The sequence below is a fragment of the Leuresthes tenuis genome, unplaced genomic scaffold, assembly GCF_036924035.1.
Source record: "Leuresthes tenuis unplaced genomic scaffold, fLeuTen1.0.hap1 SCAF_1, whole genome shotgun sequence".
NCBI classification, from domain to species: domain Eukaryota; kingdom Metazoa; phylum Chordata; class Actinopteri; order Atheriniformes; family Atherinopsidae; genus Leuresthes; species Leuresthes tenuis.
The window spans coordinates 33,482,847-33,502,889 of record NW_027325355.1 but is presented as its reverse complement, the minus strand read 5'-3'; the positions used below and the strand labels follow the sequence as shown (position 1 = coordinate 33,502,889).

General features: G+C 45.5%; 1 protein-coding gene across 1 annotated transcript in view; it reads left to right on the top strand.

Moving 5' to 3' along the window:
- The window catches only part of LOC140288341 (CLIP-associating protein 1-B-like), a 58,153-nt gene extending 38,391 nt beyond the window's left edge, over positions 1-19,762 (top strand). The window contains exons 26-41 of the mRNA XM_072379177.1: positions 1,416-1,663; positions 1,747-1,810; positions 2,042-2,205; positions 3,844-4,066; positions 4,186-4,281; positions 4,709-4,861; positions 5,671-5,777; positions 5,995-6,123; positions 12,592-12,739; positions 12,816-13,035; positions 13,106-13,159; positions 13,247-13,449; positions 13,532-13,660; positions 14,825-15,031; positions 15,134-15,250; positions 15,452-19,762. Of these exons, the coding sequence (XP_072235278.1) occupies positions 1,416-1,663; positions 1,747-1,810; positions 2,042-2,205; positions 3,844-4,066; positions 4,186-4,281; positions 4,709-4,861; positions 5,671-5,777; positions 5,995-6,123; positions 12,592-12,739; positions 12,816-13,035; positions 13,106-13,159; positions 13,247-13,449; positions 13,532-13,660; positions 14,825-15,031; positions 15,134-15,250; positions 15,452-15,535 (2,346 nt within the window). The 3' untranslated portion in view covers positions 15,536-19,762. The remainder of the gene's footprint in view (positions 1-1,415; positions 1,664-1,746; positions 1,811-2,041; positions 2,206-3,843; positions 4,067-4,185; positions 4,282-4,708; positions 4,862-5,670; positions 5,778-5,994; positions 6,124-12,591; positions 12,740-12,815; positions 13,036-13,105; positions 13,160-13,246; positions 13,450-13,531; positions 13,661-14,824; positions 15,032-15,133; positions 15,251-15,451) is intronic.
- The last annotated feature ends 281 nt before the right edge of the window (positions 19,763-20,043 follow it).

Sequence of the window (20,043 nt, the reverse complement as noted above, 5' to 3'; positions counted from 1 at the left end):
GGTTTAAGTTAGAAACTGTTAGTGGTTTAAGTTAGAAACTGTTAGTGGTTTAAGTTAGAAACTGTAGTGGTTTGAGTTAGAAACTGTAGTGGTTTGAGTTAGAAACTGTTAGTGGTTTGAGTTAGAAACTGTAGTGGTTTAAGTTAGAAACTGTAGTGGTTTAAGTTAGAAACTGTTAGTGGTTTAAGTTAGAAACTGTAGTGGTTTAAGTTAGAAACTGTAGTGGTTTGAGTTAGAAACTGTTAGTGGTTTAAGTTAGAAACTGTTAGTGGTTTGAGTTAGAAACTGTAGTGGTTTAAGTTAGAAACTGCAGTGGTTTAAGTTAGAAACTGCAGTGGTTTAAGTTAGAAACTGTAGTGGTTTGAGTTAGAAACTGTAGTGGTTTAAGTTAGAAACTGCAGTGGTTTAAGTTAGAAACTGTAGTGGTTTGAGTTAGAAACTGTTAGTGGTTTAAGTTAGAAACTGTAGTGGTTTAAGTTAGAAACTGTTAGTGGTTTAAGTTAGAAACTGTTAGTGGTTTAAGTTAGAAACTGTAGTGGTTTGAGTTAGAAACTGTTAGTGGTTTAAGTTAGAAACTGTAGTGGTTTAAGTTAGAAACTGTTAGTGGTTTAAGTTAGAAACTGTAGTGGTTTAAGTTAGAAACTGTTAGTGGTTTAAGTTAGAAACTGTAGTGGTTTAAGTTAGAAACTGTTAGTGGTTTAAGTTAGAAACTGTAGTGGTTTAAGTTAGAAACTGTAGTGGTTTAAGTTAGAAACTGTAGTGGTTTGAGTTAGAAACTGTTAGTGGTTTAAGTTAGAAACTGTAGTGGTTTAAGTTAGAAACTGTAGTGGTTTAAGTTAGAAACTGTAGTGGTTTAAGTTAGAAACTGTAGTGGTTTGAGTTAGAAACTGTTAGTGGTTTAAGTTAGAAACTGTAGTGGTTTAAGTTAGAAACTGTAGTGGTTTGAGTTAGAAACTGTAGTGGTTTAAGTTAGAAACTGTTAGTGGTTTAAGTTAGAAACTGTAGTGGTTTAAGTTAGAAACTGTAGTGGTTTAAGTTAGAAACTGTTAGTGGTTTGAGTTAGAAACTGTAGTGGTTTAAGTTAGAAACTGTTAGTGGTTTAAGTTAGAAACTGTAGTGGTTTAAGTTAGAAACTGTTAGTGGTTTAAGTTAGAAACTGTAGTGGTTTGAGTTAGAAACTGTTAGTGGTTTAAGTTAGAAACTGTAGTGGTTTAAGTTAGAAACTGTTAGTGGTTTAAGTTAGAAACTGTAGTGGTTTAAGTTAGAAACTGTAGTGGTTTAAGTTAGAAACTGTAGTGGTTTAAGTTAGAAACTGTAGTGGTTTAAGTTAGAAACTGTTAGTGGTTTAAGTTAGAAACTGTTTGAGTTAGAAACTGTTAGGTCTCTGAACCCACGCCGTGTCTCCTGCAACCCAGCGGCGGCCCGTGAGGCGGCGCTTCGAGTCGCCCGGCATTTACTCCGATGACGACGCCAACAGCGACGCCTCCAGCGCCTGCTCGGAGCGGTCCTACAGCTCGCGTAACGGCGGCATGGCGCCGCACTTCCTGCGTCAGACGGAGGACGTGGCCGAGGTGCTGAACCACTGCGCCAGCGCCAACTGGTCCGAGAGGAAGGAGGGTCTGCTGGGCCTGCAGAACCTGCTGAAGAGCCAGAGGACGCTCAGGTACGGTGGCCTGCAGAGGGGGCGGAGTCTCGCAGGGGTTCTGTCGGGTTTGGGTCTGAATCTGCTGCTTCTTCCTCTCACAGTCGAGTGGAGCTGAAGCGACTCTGCGAGATCTTCACCAGGATGTTTGCCGACCCCCACAGCAAGGTGAGCCTCACCTGAGCGCCGCCCCCAGAACAAAGTCCAGGAGCTTAAACTGACATCAGTAAAAAGTGTCTCACTAACCGAAGGAGCAACTAACAGAGTGTGTTTTCTGTTGCATGTTCTTGCTGCCGCGGACTCTAACAAACACCAGAGAGTAAGTGTTTACTCAGCTGCTCACACGGCTGCTGAAACCAGCCTCCGAACCCAACCTCTTCATCGCTCTTTCTGTCTCAGGTCTTCAGCATGTTCCTGGAGACTCTGGTGGACTTCATCATCCTGCACAGGGACGACCTGCAGGACTGGCTGTTCGTGCTGCTCACCCAGCTGCTGAAGAAGATGGGGGCCGACCTGCTGGGCTCCGTCCAGGCCAAAGTCCAGAAAGCCCTGGATGTCACCAGGTCAGCAGCTGCAGAGCAGAAAAACAAAGAAAACGACAGTCTGAGCCTATTATTCCCTTTTTTAACAAGTAGACACAACGTACTGATTAAGCTGGAAGAAGGTTTCTGAGCAGAAGGTTTCCGTCTCTGACAGAACCGTGGAGTTATTATATGTTCAACCATCAGGACGTTGGTGACGGGTTAGTTTCTGTCCGTCACCTGTCATCAACAGCTGGACAGCTGCTGTGATTTAACGCAGAAACACAGACAGAATGAAGCTGTTCCTGCAGTCAGAAACACTCCAGCTCTGTAGATACAGATAGTTACTGATCCCAGAGGGAAACAGGTTAGCAGCTAGCTGTGAGTTAGCAGTTAGCTGTGAGTTAGCAGTTAGCTGTGAGTTAGTAGTTAGCTGTAAGTTAGGAGGTAGCTGTGAGGTAGCAGTTAGCTGTGAGTTAGCAGTTAGCTGTAAATTAGCAGTTAGCTGTAAGTTAGCAGTTAGCTGTAAGTTAAGTTAATGCAGAAACACAGACAGAATGAAGCTGTTCCTCCAGTCAGAAACACTCCAGCTATAGATACAGATAGTTACTCTGTTGATCCCAGAGGGAAACAGGTTAGCAGTTAGCTGTAAGTTAGCCGCTAGCTGTAAGTTAGTAGTTAGCTGTAAGTTAGCAGTTAGCTGTAAGTTAGCAGTTAGCTGTGAGGTAGCAGTTAGCTGTGAGTTAACAGTTAGCTGTGAGTTAGCAGGTAGCTGTAAGTTAGCAGTTAGCTGTAAGTTAGCAGTTAGCTGTAAGTTAGCTGTAAGTTGGCAGTTAGCTGTGAGTTAGCAGTTAGCTGTAAGTTAGCTGTTACCTGTAAACTTAGCTGTAAGTTGGCAGTTAGCTGTAAGTTAGCTGTGAGTTAGCAGTTAGCTGTAAGTTGGCAGTTAGCTGTAAGTTAGCTGTAAGTTGGCAGTTAGCTGTAAGTTAGCTGTGAGTTAGCAGTTATCTGTAAGTTAGCAGTTAGCTGTGAGTTAGCTGTTACCTGTAAGTTAGCTGTAAGTTAGCAGTTAGCTGTAAGTTAGCTGTAAGTTGGCAGTTAGCTGTAAGTTAGCTGTAAGTTGGCAGTTAGCTGTAAGTTAGCTGTGAGTTAACAGTTAGCTGTAAGTTGGCAGTTAGCTGTAAGTTAGCTGTGAGTTAGCAGTTATCTGTAAGTTAGCAGTTAGCTGTGAGTTAGCGGGTAGCTGTGAGTTAGCAGTTATCTGTAAGTTAGCAGTTAGCTGTGAGTTAGCGGGTAGCTGTAAGTTAGCAGCAGATGCTAGCAAACAATGCTTTCTCATCAGCAGTAATGGACCAAGCCGGAGATGTGCACAGCGTAACTCGTAGTAATGCATGTGAACCGTTAATTACTGCGTTTAAACATTTTGGATATATTAACCTCATTAAACAGTTGTACCTGGAGACCTCCATCTTTATCAGAAACATGCCGATAATGTAACGTTAGCACAGCGAGAGTGAGGAGAGGACCGGTGTTGTGTTGGAAACACACCTTAAACACAGCTGCAGGTTGTCTGAGCAGATATTCGTGGGGTGACTCCTCTTTAACTGGTTATGAACGGGGCTGCATTCGTTCAGTTTGGGCTGGTGTTGATCAGGAGTGGGTCGGGTCGTCTCCCCGCAGAGAGTCCTTCCCCTACGAGCAGCAGTTCAACATCCTGATGCGCTTCATCGTGGATCAGACGCAGACGCCCAACCTGAAGGTGAAGGTGGCCATCCTGCGCTACATCGAGGCTTTGGCCCGCCAGATGGACCCGGCCGACTTCGTCAACTCCAGCGAGACGCGGCTCGCCGTCTCGCGCATCATCACCTGGACCACTGAGCCTAAAAGCTCCGACGTCCGCAAGGTAAGACGGCGTGGAGTCTCGCAGCCTTCATCCTGTTCTTTGTCTGTTCAGCTCAAACCTTGGTCGTCATATCTTGGTTTTGTTTTCCACGCCGTTCCTCTGCCCACAACAAACCCCAGACCCTCCATAACTGGGCAGGGGAGGATCTGTCAGGCCGAGCCAGCACCGTGGCCTCTCTGCCTGGGGAGGGCAACCTGGAGGAGAGGTGCAAGCAGGTAGAGTCTCCACCGAACAGCATGAGCGGCTCACATAACCTGCTGTAAAGCTACCAGAGGAAACCGTCGACTAACTGCTCTCTAACCACTGCCTGGATCCTGTTGCAGGTCTTGTTCTGGTGCGGTTTGAACTCTGAGTTTCTGCAGAAGGTTTGAGTAAAGGAAGACTCAGAGTGGAACTGCATGATCTCAGCAACAGATTGTGCTTGTTAACATTAACTCTAACTGCTTGTTTTTCGAAGCTTCGTCCGAGGTTTCAGGAGCAGCAATTGGCGCTAAAAAGACTTTCTTATCTTCTCCCTGCAGTATCAGCTCCGGCTGAACCGTGTCTGCGCCGTAGATCCTAATCTTAAAGGACTGTTTGCCGTGTTTCTAACACCAGCCACGGTTTCTAAAGCGATGCCAGTAAAGTGATGTGTGTGTGCAGGCGGCCCAGGTGGTGCTGATCGCCCTCTTTGAGCTCAACACTCCAGAGTTCACCATGCTGCTGGGCGCTCTGCCCAAGACCTTCCAGGACGGGACCACCAAGCTGCTGCACAACCACCTGAGGAACGCCAGCGCCAGCAGCGGCATCACCATGGTAACCAAACGCTCATTTCACATGTTCACAGTGCGGTCAGCAGGTAGCTGTGAGTTAGCAGGTAGCTGTAAGTTAGCAGTTAGCTGTAAGTTAGCAGTTAGCTGTGAGTTAGCAGGTAGCTGTAAGTTAGGAGGTAGCTGTAAGTTAGCAGTTATCTGTAAGTTAGCAGGTAGCTGTAAGTTAGCAGGTAGCTGTAAGTTGGCAGTTAGCTGTAAGTTAGCAGCTAGCTGTGAGTTAGCAGTTAGCTATAAGTTAGCAGTTATCTGTAAGTTGGCAGTTAGCTGTAAGTTAGCAGGTAGCTGTAAGTTAGCAGTTAGCTGTGAGTTAGCAGTTAGCTGTAAGTTAGCAGGTAGCTGTAAGTTAGCAGTTAGCTGTAAGTTAGCAGTTAGCTATAAATTAACAGGTAGCTGTAAGTTAGCAGTTAGCTATGAGTTAGCAGGTAGCTGTAAGTTAGCAGTTAGCTGTGAGTTAGCAGTGGCATCAGCATGGTAACTCCAAATGCTCCAAACTCCACCTCCCAGTTTACATAGATTAAAGACCGACTCAATATCCTGCAGGTGGTCATAATGTTATGGCTGTTGGGTGCAGCTTGCTTCCACTTTTTGGACCCGTCTAATTCCTGAAAACAAGTAAAAGACTTCATCAGATTCATCAGATTTTTGTGGTTGCAGCGATGCTCCCATGAGATGTTTCTGCTTTAGGGTTTTTTTACTTTTCTTTGACAAAACAAGACGTTTTTAGATGGATATCTGAGGCTATTTTCTGTCCGAATGTGCATGAATTGAGGGAAATCTGTTGGTTTTCTGCAGGCGTCTCCCAGTAACCCGGCCGGTCGGACGCCTCCACGCCAGCCCGGCGGCCGCAGCAGCCCGCTGACCTCACCCACCAACTGCTCCCACGGCGGCCTCTCCCCCAGGTACGTCCCCAGGAGGCCTGTTGGAGTGGATCAGTCGGTGTTTGAACACTCTGCTTGCAGCTGATCCTCTCAGAGTCACAGTTGGTGTATTTCAGGGCGTCAGACGACCTCCAGCTGCTCTCACAGACTGACAGCAGCTCTCCTGACTTTTCTCACATTTCTCTCTGGGCTCCTCTTCTCCTTCCTCCCCTCCTCTTGCTCTCCCGGCCGGCTGCAGTCGGCTGTGGGGCTGGAGCGCAGACGGGCTCTCCAAGTTCCCTCCTGCACCCTTCCCCTCCCCTCTTCCTGCTCCTCCTCCCGCTGCCCACTCCTCCCTCAAGGCCCTGCGGCGAGCCTACTCCCCCAGGTAACCCCGCCCCCTTTCCCCTCGTCTTCCCTCCCCTGACGGGGTTTCACAGCCTAACAGAAACCCCACGATGTTGTGTTCAGGCTCACAGTGGAGTTAGTTTAGCTGTGAAACCCCACAGCACCCTCTGTGCCTCCATCTGCTCACCTCGCCTCCACTTCCGCATGTTTACCTTCTGTTTTCAGCGTTCAAACCTCTCAGGTGAGGAATTCGGTGCTTGATTCATCTGTTTGTCTGTCAGCTGTTTGTGAACTGGATCGCAGAAAAAGTGGACTCTTTCTAGTCATGGACTAAACCTTTTGTGGTTTTACATTTTCGGAGAAGTTTAAAGGAAAGAAAGTGTTTCATCTGAAGATTTGGAGGCAAAATATTCACAAATACCAACCAGGACTGTGTTTGGTCCATGTCTACGAAGGTTCATCTTTCACTACTCTAAATAAAATGTCAGGGTCAGATTTACTAAACCTGAACCTGAAAATATCAAATCAGTGAATCAACCACATTAGACCAAACTTCAGCCTTCAGATGTCTCCAAACATGTTTCAGCTTCCTAAATATATATTTATATACATATTTATCCACAAACCCCCGGTAAAATCTGCCTTTTCTGCTTAATTCTGAAGTTTTTATTCACCAGCAAAGCAAATCTGAAACAGTCTTTTGAAAACATGTATAAAAAAATATGAGTCAGAAACACAACAACAAACACTGTGGTGGACACCCACAGGAGTGAGATATCAGACACTCAGAAACACAACAAACGCTGTGGTGGACACCCACAGGAGTGAGATATCAGACACTCAGAAACACAACAACAAACACTGTGGTGGACACCCACAGGAGTGAGATATCAGACACTCAGAAACACAACAAACACTGTGGTGGATACCCACAGGAGTGAGATATCAGACACTCAGAAACACAACAAACACTGAGGTGGACACCCACAGGAGTGAGATATCAGACACTCAGAAACACAACAAACACTGTGGTGGACACCCACAGGAGTGAGATATCAGACACTCAGAAACACAACAACAAATGCTGTGGTGGACACCCACAGAAGTGAGATATCAGACACTCAGAAACACAACAACAAATGCTGTGGTGGACACCCACAGAAGTGAGATATCAGACACTCAGAAACACAACAACAAACGCTGTGGTGGACACCCACAGGAGTGAGATATCAGACACTCAGAAACACAACAACAAACGCTGTGGTGGACACCCACAGGAGTGAGATATCAGACACTCAGAAACACAACAACAAACACTGTGGTGGACACCCACAGGAGTGAGATATCAGACACTCAGAAACACAACAACAAACGCTGTGGTGGACACCCACAGGAGTGAGATATCAGACACTCAGAAACACAACAACAAACGCTGTGGTGGACACCCACAGGAGTGAGATATCAGACACTCAGAAACACAACAAACACTGTGGTGGACACCCACAGGAGTGAGATATCAGACACTCAGAAACACAACAACAAACACTGTGGTGGACACCCACAGGAGTGAGATATCAGACACTCAGAAACACAACAAACACTGTGGTGGATACCGACAGGAGTGAGATATCAGACACTCAGAAACACAACAAACACTGAGGTGGACACCCACAGGAGTGAGATATCAGACACTCAGAAACACAACAAACACTGTGGTGGACACCCACAGGAGTGAGATATCAGACACTCAGAAACACAACAACAAATGCTGTGGTGGACACCCACAGAAGTGAGATATCAGACACTCAGAAACACAACAACAAACACTGTGGTGGACACCCACAGGAGTGAGATATCAGACACTCAGAAACACAACAACAAACACTGTGGTGGACACCCACAGGAGTGAGATATCAGACACTCAGAAACACAACAACAAACACTGTGGTGGACACCCACAGGAGTGAGATATCAGACACTCAGAAACACAACAACAAACACTGTGGTGGACACCCACAGGAGTGAGATATCAGACACTCAGAAACACAACAAACACTGTGGTGAACACCCACAGGAGTGAGATATCAGACACTCAGAAACACAACAACAAACACTGTGGTGGACACCCACAGGAGTGAGATATCAGACACTCAGAAACACAACAAACGCTGTGGTGGACACCCACAGGAGTGAGATATCAGACACTCAGAAACACAACAAACACTGTGGTGGACACCCACAGGAGTGAGATATCAGACACTCAGAAACACAACAACAAACACTGAGGTGGACACCCACAGGAGTGAGATATCAGACACTCAGAAACACAACAAACACTGTGGTGAACACCCACAGGAGTGAGATATCAGACACTCAGAAACACAACAAACACTGTGGTGAACACCCACAGGAGTGAGATATCAGACACTCAGAAACACAACAAACGCTGTGGTGGACACCCACAGGAGTGAGATATCAGACACTCAGAAACACAACAACAAACACTGTGGTGGACACCCACAGGAGTGAGATATCAGACACTCAGAAACACAACAAACACTGTGGTGAACACCCACAGGAGTGAGATATCAGACACTCAGAAACACAACAAACGCTGTGGTGGACACCCACAGGAGTGAGATATCAGACACTCAGAAACACAACAAACGCTGTGGTGGACACCCACAGGAGTGAGATATCAGACACTCAGAAACACAACAAACGCTGTGGTGGACACCCACAGGAGTGAGATATCAGACACTCAGAAACACAACAAACACTGAGGTGGACACCCACAGGAGTGAGATATCAGACACTCAGAAACACAACAAACACTGTGGTGGACACCCACAGGAGTGAGATATCAGACACTCAGAAACACAACAACAAACGATGTGGTGGACACCCACAGGAGTGAGATATCAGACACTCAGAAACACAACAAACACTGTGGTGAACACCCACAGGAGTGAGATATCAGACACTCAGAAACACAACAAACGCTGTGGTGGACACCCACAGGAGTGAGATATCAGACACTCAGAAACACAACAAACGCTGTGGTGGACACCCACAGGAGTGAGATATCAGACACTCAGAAACACAACAACAAACGCTGTGGTGGACACCCACAGGAGTGAGATATCAGACACTCAGAAACACAACAACAAACACTGTGGTGGACACCCACAGGAGTGAGATATCAGACACTCAGAAACACAACAAACGCTGTGGTGGACACCCACAGGAGTGAGATATCAGACACTCAGAAACACAACAACAAACGCTGTGGTGGACACCCACAGGAGTGAGATATCAGACACTCAGAAACACAACAAACACTGAGGTGGACACCCACAGGAGTGAGATATCAGACACTCAGAAACACAACAACAAACGCTGTGGTGGACACCCACAGGAGTGAGATATCAGACACTCAGAAACACAACAAACACTGTGGTGGACACCCACAGGAGTGAGATATCAGACACTCAGAAACACAACAACAAACACTGTGGTGGACACCCACAGGAGTGAGATATCAGACACTCAGAAACACAACAACAAACACTGTGGTGGACACCCACAGGAGTGAGATATCAGACACTCAGAAACACAACAAACACTGAGGTGGACACCCACAGGAGTGAGATATCAGACACTCAGAAACACAATAACAAACGCTGTGGTGGACACCCACAGGAGTGAGATATCAGACACTCAGAAACACAACAAACACTGTGGTGGACACCCACAGGAGTGAGATATCAGACACTCAGAAACACAACAACAAACACTGTGGTGGACACCCACAGGAGTGAGATATCAGACACTCAGAAACACAACAACAAACACTGTGGTGGACACCCACAGGAGTGAGATATCAGACACTCAGAAACACAACAACAAACACTGTGGTGGACACCCACAGGAGTGAGATATCAGACACTCAGAAACACAACAACAAACACTGTGGTGGACACCCACAGGAGTGAGATATCAGACACTCAGAAACACAACAACAAACACTGTGGTGGACACCCACAGGAGTGAGATATCAGACACTCAGAAACACAACAACAAACACTGTGGTGGACACCCACAGGAGTGAGATATCAGACACTCAGAAACACAACAACAAACACTGAGGTGGACACCCACAGGAGTGAGATATCAGACACTCAGAAACACAACAAACACTGTGGTGGACACCCACAGAAGTGAGATATCAGACACTCAGAAACACAACAACAAACACTGTGGTGGACACCCACAGGAGTGAGATATCAGACACTCAGAAACACAACAACAAACACTGTGGTGGACACCCACAGGAGTGAGATATCAGACACTCAGAAACACAACAAACACTGTGGTGGACACCCACAGGAGTGAGATATCAGACACTCAGAAACACAACAAACACTGAGGTGGACACCCACAGGAGTGAGATATCAGACACTCAGAAACACAACAAACACTGTGGTGGACACCCACAGGAGTGAGATATCAGACACTCAGAAACACAACAACAAACACTGAGGTGGACACCCACAGGAGTGAGATATCAGACACTCAGAAACACAACAACAAACACTGTGGTGGACACCCACAGGAGTGAGATATCAGACACTCAGAAACACAACAACAAACACTGTGGTGGACACCCACAGGAGTGAGATATCAGACACTCAGAAACACAACAAACGCTGTGGTGGACACCCACAGGAGTGAGATATCAGACACTCAGAAACACAACAAACACTGTGGTGGACACCCACAGGAGTGAGATATCAGACACTCAGAAACACAACAACAAACACTGTGGTGGACACCCACAGGAGTGAGATATCAGACACTCAGAAACACAACAACAAACACTGTGGTGGACACCCACAGGAGTGAGATATCAGACACTCAGAAACACAACAACAAACACTGTGGTGGACACCCACAGGAGTGAGATATCAGACACTCAGAAACACAACAAACGCTGTGGTGGACACCCACAGGAGTGAGATATCAGACATTCAGAAACACAACAAACACTGTGGTGGACACCCACAGGAGTGAGATATCAGACACTCAGAAACACAACAAACGCTGTGGTGGACACCCACAGGAGTGAGATATCAGACACTCAGAAACACAACAACAAACACTGTGGTGGACACCCACAGGAGTGAGATATCAGACACTCAGAAACACAACAAACGCTGTGGTGGACACCCACAGGAGTGAGATATCAGACACTCAGAAACACAACAAACGCTGTGGTGGACACCCACAGGAGTGAGATATCAGACATTCAGAAACACAACAAACACTGTGGTGGACACCCACAGGAGTGAGATATCAGACACTCAGAAACACAACAACAAACACTGTGGTGGACACCCACAGGAGTGAGATATCAGACACTCAGAAACACAACAACAAACACTGTGGTGGACACCCACAGGAGTGAGATATCAGACACTCAGAAACACAACAAACGCTGTGGTGGACACCCACAGGAGTGAGATATCAGACATTCAGAAACACAACAAACACTGTGGTGGACACCCACAGGAGTGAGATATCAGACACTCAGAAACACAACAACAAACACTGTGGTGGACACCCACAGGAGTGAGATATCAGACACTCAGAAACACAACAACAAACACTGTGGTGGACACCCACAACACCGGGGTGCACAAACTAATGTTTAACAAGGCTGTTGAAGGCAGTAAAAGTGTTCCCTTTGACCCTTTGACCCAATAAAGACCCTGCAGCCCTTTCCCTTCATGTTGCAGAACTAAAGCTCCCTTTGGTCGGACTGGTGTTGGTGTTTTTTTTTATTGCTAACCAGAAACACGCGTTTACCAACCAGAGGTTCTGAGACTGACAGATGTGGTTAAACGCAGCCTACATGATACGGTGCTATGACATCATCTCCTGTAGGTGTAGTTTGCAGGTTTGTTTCACTCGCAGCAGCAGGATAAACGCACCGCTACAGGCAAAGGAAAGGGTTTAAGCAGCCTGCTCCAGTTGGCATTTCAAGGTTTAAAAACACTGCTTTGGATGTAAAAAGGGTGTTAATGACCGAAGGCCCAGAGAGCAGGGCGTCCCGCTCTCCTTCCTCCTCCATCACCGCTAACACAGCTTCTCCACGCCTTTCCCCGCTCTATTTGTTCCCTGTCCTGTAAATTTAGCACCAGGATGTCTCATGTACTGAAGCTTCAGTGTGGTTCCCGCTTGTAAGTCCCTTTGGATCAGAGTCACTCCCAAATTACAGCATGTTTTTCAGCACAAAAAGTTAGTAAATCTGGCCCCAAAGCGGCGCCGATTCCATGCCATCACATGACGGTTTTTGGTGAACCCCGTCTGAACTGTCCGTGCACGGTTTCTTCAAAGAAGCAGGGACTATTTCTTTCAAGCAGCCCCTCCCCTGATGATGAAACCTTAGCTGGAGCCGCTGCCGTGCGCTTGTTTTCAGTCCTGCCGTGTGTTTGTGGTACCGCAGCATGCTGGAGTACGACAGCGAGAACCTGAACTCCGACGACATCTACAGCTCGCTGCGTGGCGTCACCGAGGCCATCCAGAACTTCAGCTTCCGCAGCCAAGAGGACCTGATGGAGCCGCTGAGGCGGGACAGCAAAAGAGATGGAACGGTGAGGACTGTGGACTCAGAAAGTGAGTCTTTGAGCTTTGATCCGATGGAAGTTACAGCTTCGTTTGTCTCCTCAGGCTGGATTCGCAGCATCCTCGGATGCGGACCCTCGGCACTGTGCTGATGTTGTGGAAGGTGGACGCACAGCTCTGGACAACAAGACTTCACTGCTCAACACTCCTTCGCCGCGATCCTTTGCCGGGCCGCGCTTCCGAGAGTACAACCCGTACAACTACACCGACGGCTCGTTGGACAAGGCCGCTCTGTACGACGATGGCATCGAGCAGCAGCGGGACGGTGAGCGTGTTCGCGTTTCTTTCCCTTCATCACGTCGTGTTTTCCTCTCTCTGAAGCTTTCTGTTTGCAGGCCGCCGACAGGAATGTGTGGAAAACAAGATCCTGAACCCCAAAAACTTCCCAGGTAACGAGTGACCGAGAACTCTGAGAAACGGTTTGTAACGTCTTTAAAAAGTGGCGAGTAAATAACTGTCCTTCCCTCTTGGTGCAGCGGCACCTGCTGAACAGGTGCAGCTGGTCGGGGAGCTGCTGAAGGAGCTCTCCCAGGGTCAGGCGGCAGAGAAGGGCCCAGAGGAGCGTCGGGGGACCCTGCTGGAGCTGCTGAAGGTGGCCCGCGAGGACAGCCTGGCGGTGTGGGAGGAGCACTTCAAAACCATGCTGCTGCTTCTCCTCGAGACGCTCGGCGACAAAGACGTGAGGACATATGGTGCCACAATGGGTCCTTTCAGACGACTGTTGAAATGTTTCTGAGGTTTTCTGACTTCTCCTCCGTCAGCACACAATCCGAGCGTTGGCGTTACGGGTGATGAAGGAGATCCTGAGGAACCAGCCGGCCCGCTTCAAGAACTACGCCGAGCTCACCATCATGAAGACGCTGGAGGCTCACAAAGACTCGCACAAGGAGGTGATTAGGATTGTTTCAGGACCATTTGCTTGCTAATAATGAGAATACTTTAAGGCATTCTCACTATTGTTTTCCTGTTTCTCTTTTTTGGCACTTAACTACTCCTGCAATCTTTCACTGATTTCAACAATGTTGGTATCAAAACGTTCAGCTCCTTCCGGAGATTTATGCTATGACTTTTGGTGTTTATAACTTTTATACTTTTTAAACTATTTAACTTTTAATTCAAATTTTCCCGTCATTCAAATGAATGGAAATTTCTTTCAACTCTTCAAAAACTTCCTCCTCTTTCCAACCTAACTAGTTCAACATACATTCAGCTGGAGACACCATTCAAACTTTAAAATGTTCACAAGACATTCAGCTATTACCAAATGATTCAGCTTTTTAAAATATTAAGCCAATTTTGAAATATGACAGTTTAAAAAACATTTTTGCTCCTTCTTGATTTTTATGAATGAGAAGATTAGAGTGGCAGACTGAACATTTTAACTTTTTCTGATATTCAAACAAATGCCTCTAACTTTCATGCGGTTTAACTCAGACAAACAGATTATACCTTAAAATGTAGGTACACTTGTCCTCTTTCAGCTGATGTAACTACTAAATAGCTCACATTTACAGAATTTCAGCTATGAGCCTTGAAGCCAGAGAAACCTTTCAATTTCTCTCACTAACTCCAATGGAAATTTGGTCTGACACCAGAGACAGGTTCAACTGTGTTCAACTCGCTGCCGTTTAAATATTTTTCACTCCATTGAAATAAAAACTACATTGCTGCGTTCCTCCAAGCCTTCTGCTTCTTACGGTCTTCAAATTATTTTCCTCGCTCTTCCGGTTTTCTCACAGGAGGTCATAGTATCCAAAATGCAATTTCTGCAGGTTATACAGGGAGAGAGCTGCAGCTGTTGACAAACATTCCTGTCACTGATGACATCACTGATGACATCACTCTTCCACTCCCTGCTGTATATTACACTGAAGCCATTTTAACTATTAATCACTTGATTTCTGCTATATTTTCACTAGATTCAGCTTTTTGAGCATGTTCAACTAATCCATTCAACTTATAAAGCATTCTCACAGCTGTTTCGCAGGAACAGCTTTTTTTCTAGTTTTAATTGTGATTCGACGCCTTGTCTTCTTCTTCTTGGTCTGTTGCAGGTGGTGCGGGCGGCTGAGGAGGCGGCCTCCACGCTGGCGGGCTCCATCCACCCGGAGCAGTGCATCAAAGTCCTCTGTCCGATCGTGCAGACGGCCGATTACCCCATCAACCTGGCCGCCATCAAGATGCTCACGAGGGCCATCGAGCGCATTGCCAAGGAGCCGCTCCACCAGCTGCTTCCTGACATCATCCCCGGGCTGCTGCAGGTGAGGCGCCGGTCCCGGAGCCGCTTTAATTCGGCTCGTTTTGCAGAGTGTGGCGGGTCGTGCAGTCGCTTGTTGGTCAGTTCGATTCGTGTGTTGATGCAGGGCTACGACAACACAGAAAGCAGCGTGAGGAAGGCCAGCGTTTTCTGCCTGGTGGCCATCTACTCTGTGATCGGAGAGGAGCTGAAACCGTACCTGGCCCAGCTGACCGGCAGCAAGGTACCGTCGCCTAAAGCTGAACATTAGAAAGGATTCACTGCAAAACACAAGGGTCAGAAAATCAGGATGTTAAAAAAGGGATATGGATAGCCAAAAGGGTCATAATTCACCTGGTGTGCTTATTCAATTGGCTTCTTAAACCCAACGACTTCCTGTCTCCATCATAACTGACGGGTTACTTTGAATGTTTCCCTCCTGCAGATGAAGCTGCTGAACTTGTACATCAAGCGAGCTCAGACCTCCACCAGCAACAGCAGCAGCTCCTCCGACATCTCCTCCTACTAACTCCTCAGCTTCCAGCCTCACAGAAACTTTCCATTCTGCTGGGCGATGATAAGTCTAGAGTTAAGCGTCTTTGTAGGACCAGGCCTCGTGCCCACACTTCATCTTTCCTTCACCCATCTCATTTCCTCAGCAGCCTCGCTGCTGAAGCCATCTGAGGAGCTCACGGCTCCAGTTTCAGGACCATTTAGGAGCAGATCTTCCACACTACCCTTAGAGTCGTGAGCCTTAAGACTTCCTCTTCCATCACCGTACGATGGAAAAAAGAGTAGAAACCATTTTTAGCTCATTTTGAAACCTTTTGTGGAGCTGAAGTGACCCTGAAGAGTATCTTAGCTTTGTCTTCTTAAACCCATGAAGGACCTGAGGTGAGTTTGAAGGAGAGTTTTAGGTTCCTTCCTCTCAGTGCAGCAGGAAACTTGTTGCCGTCAGTATTTGTATTGATTTTCAGTACCTTTAATCCGCTTTGCTTTGACACATCAAACCTTACAGTATATCGAATGTAAAGAGCTCCTCCTCCCTCCTGGACCACTGCCTCATTGCACCCGGTGGATCAGTCTGAGAAGAATTCCACTTTTAAAGAGAGCAGCTCTGTGGTCTTTAAAAGGCTGTTTTCCTTTTTCAAAATGAGTGCAGCGAAGAGCTTCCTTTTAAAAAGTGGGTTTACAGCGACCCATCATTTGTCTGGCCAATGGTTTTCAGCGCTATAGATGTATTTTAAAGAAAAGAGGTTGTTTTATTCTGGGCCCAAACACCAGCAGAATGTTGTTTTAAACACAAAACATCACAATCTGCTCAATTACTGTTCCGGTATGAGCAGAAGAAGAAGCCAGTCTGTGCGACACTTATCAGTTATTTCACCAGGAAGTTTCTGCCAGGATGGAAAAAGGTCAAATTAAAAGGTCTCAGCCATGAAAAAACAATCATCTCAAAACACTAATTTTGTGCTTGTTGGCGTAAAGTCAACACTGTGAGAAGGAACTTAGTTTATCTTTTGTATCATGACTGAACAGCTTCTAGAATCTGTGATAAAAGCTTCTTTTTTAACTAAAAATCCCAGTTAGATCACTTTTGAACCTCTGCAACATGCAAATTTAATGTTTCCTGACGTATCGTGAGTCAAAACTGTGATAAAGATGAAGTATTGACCAATCTGCATGAAGTAATATTTAGATTTTTATTAGCTAACATCAAATCATGAGATTATCATCTGTTTTAACACCTTCAGTCACAACCTTTGAGCTTTAAATCTTTCAGATTTACAGACAAGTTCGATCCAGTCTGTTCTGACATGTTTCCTTAACTGGTTCGAAGTGATTAAATCAGTTTATTAATTAAGATTAATTCAGTAGGAGAAGTAGTTTAACTTTATTTCTACGGCACATTTAAAACAGCCACAGTTGAAGTGCTGAACTCGTTTAAATACATCCAACAATCTCTAAAACAGCAGTAATCGTGTTAAAGTTTAATAAACTTTGAGTAAAGTTGAATAAAATGAGACAGGACCAAAAGAAAAAGGAAAAAATTACATCTCAAAGTCATGAAAGGATCAATTTCATGGAAAATAATTCCTAAATATAAAGTTTTTGGGTTTAAACGACACCCAGAAAATGACCTTTAATGTTATCTGTCTTCACTTTACTTCAATAACAGGAAAAAAAGTTAGTTTTCTGGGATTTTTTAGTAGAATTTCAGAGTTTTCCATTTCCTGGAAAAGGGTTAAAAAGTGCTGATGACTCATCCTGTACTCATGGGCGTGTCCTAACCTCACAGCCAATCAGATGCTTTCCTTACATTTTGAGGTGGGCGGAGTCCAGCTCAGCCCACAGGAGCTGACCAATCACAGCACAGTGGGAGGAAGTTGGCCTCTTAGCTTCACGCGACTCGTCCAACTTTAGTTTTTACTTCTATCGGGACCATGTTTGATATAAAACATTCCTTTTTAAATATGTTTGTTGTTCCATTTGTGGAATTTTGCTGTCAATGAAAAAAAAACAAGCCTAAAACTGTAAATATTTAGTTAGTTGTTTGAAAATGTTTGAAAATAAGAAAAAAGCTCAGTTTAATGAGCAAAAAGACCCCAAAAAACCTGTTTTAATGATCTGTTACCGACGTCAGCGGATAAGTGTCGCACAGCTGGGATTATTTTTATCTATGCATATTTAAAACAGCTCAGCAGAGTCTTAAAGGCTGTAGAGTGATGTTCTGACCTGTGAATCTTAAGGCCCAGCTGCGTTTGAACTGGGAGTTTGTTAGTTTTGATTTCTACTGTCAAGTCAAGACTACTGTTTGTTGAGTTTCATTCCAAATTACTGTGGAGGTGCACCTGAAGGTTAGATTAGCGGCAGCTCGTCACAGCTGGATGCTGACGGACCGTCAGCAGGAATCTTTGAATAAGGCGAATAAATCGAATGTAAGCCACTTTGAGACTTCAACCTTCGAAATGTGAAGTAGCAAAACAATGGGCGACGTGTAAATGTGCCAGAGGTGGACAATCTGAACCGTGAGACGCTCCGAGCAGCAGGCGACCGGGCTGATGGGCAGCTGTGAAGCGTTGTGGGGGTTCCCGCTGATTATGAACGCAGTAAAACAGTGTTTCATACCTGGACTTTAGCAATAAACAGAGAAATCCAGCCGGGGTTTCCACGTCGAAGCACTGTAAATCTCCATTGTGTTCCTGTCAGTGTACAGAAGTGTCATTCTATGATAATAATAATAATAATAATGAAATGTTACTGCTGCTTCTTATAATACTAACAGCCTGTTAACTCCAGAGAATGTGCTGTCTCAGCAGAAAGGGGGAAGGACGGGGCTGCGACCTGAAAAAGAGGAAAGAAACCAATATAAAGAGGGAAGGATTCATCCCAAACCTGTAGAAATGCAAACAAATTAGAAATAAATGTGCGTAGATTTAGATCCATTTAGATTTATGTACTTTTCCCCCGTTGGTTCTGTTTTAAAGCCTCCCCCAGTTATTTATTTATTTATTTGATGGGAATGACTCCCCAGAATCTGCCTCCACAATGTGACCTCGGATAGTTCCTGGAGGACGATGGAATTAGGAAATGGGGGAAAAAGGGGGAAAAGTATATAAATGGTAAAAAACTAATTTATTTCTTGAAAGACATAAAGATACATTTAAAAATGGACGCCCTTTGCTCTTTTTCGTGGCGCTCCTGAAACTTCCTCCTGAAAGCCTCTGACTGGTTGGACTTTCCTGACGCTAAGCTCCACCCGTCTGGCGCACTCAGCAAGTCCAACCAAACGCTCCAGAGGAGCCTGAGGACGAGGGCACTGTTGGACCTTTTGGGAAATGTTCTCATTTGTTTAATAAGTTCCTGTTCACTAAGAAATCGGAGAAAGTTACTGAGAAAAAGCCCCGACTAGAAGCTTTGTGTCAAATTCTTTAGCGTTAAGAGCAGCTGGCTGCTTCGGGTCTTAGTCACGCCTTCATTAAAACAGACTGTTCTGAAGTCACATTAGGGCCTCTGCCTTTGGCAAAATGCACTTTTATGATCTGCATTGGCAGTAAATCTCACCACAAAAGGCTGAAATGAAACTGAATCTCAACTGAAAAGCAAAAAAGAACATTTCCAACTGCAGAAAATGAAGGATAATGTTACCGAATACTTCCAGGCCTTACTGTATCTCTTCAACCACAACACTCTGACTTTTAAATGTACTGTACCAGTCAACTCTGGACTGAATGTTGGCTCCAGAACCAGCGGAGTCCAGAGCCGGTGATCCAGCGCCAGGCAACGACAGCTCGCTTCCCTTTACGTCTCTGTGCAGCGTGACTTCAAACCTGCATGAGAAACTCACAGATATCTGCAGCATTGTTGCCGTCTAAGTAGTTAGTTTGACTATAAACAGCAAAAACTCCAACTTGAAATGTACTTTTGATTTCCTGAATGTGTGCCTTTTGGGTAGAAGAGTTCTGGGAACACACCTGGTCGTCCTGCACAATGCTAACCGTGCTAACGCTAGCATCACCGCTTCTTACGGCAGAGGGAACAAATGAAGAGATGCAGCGCTGTAAATAAGCCTCAGTTTTTCCATTGAAACCGCTCACATTGCATGGCTCCTGTTTTTGTTTTAGCTGACTAGTTTTATTTCATGCTACACGATATTTATATTCAGTTTTATTTCCTGTGTATGTATATATTTACATGTTTGGTTCTCTTTCACCTGTGATAGACTTTGCAGAATTGAAATAAAGTATTAGACTTCTTTTCTCTCGTCTCTTCATTTGTTTATCAGCCTTTCTAAAGGTTTGCGATGCTTTATTTTCATTTATTTGTTGTCAGCTCTGATTTGGCTCCTGTCTCTTTAAGACCCCGCCCACTGAACGGCCCCGCCCTCTAGGGGGCGGGGTCTCATCTCATTGGTCAGCTTGCTGCTAATTGCAGCTAAAAGTGGCATTAATCAGAGTAACATTAAGGGTCTTTGTCTTGTCCAACATGCTTTTTAAAACTGTTCCCTGAACCTTTCTGATGGTTTTTGGGGGAAAA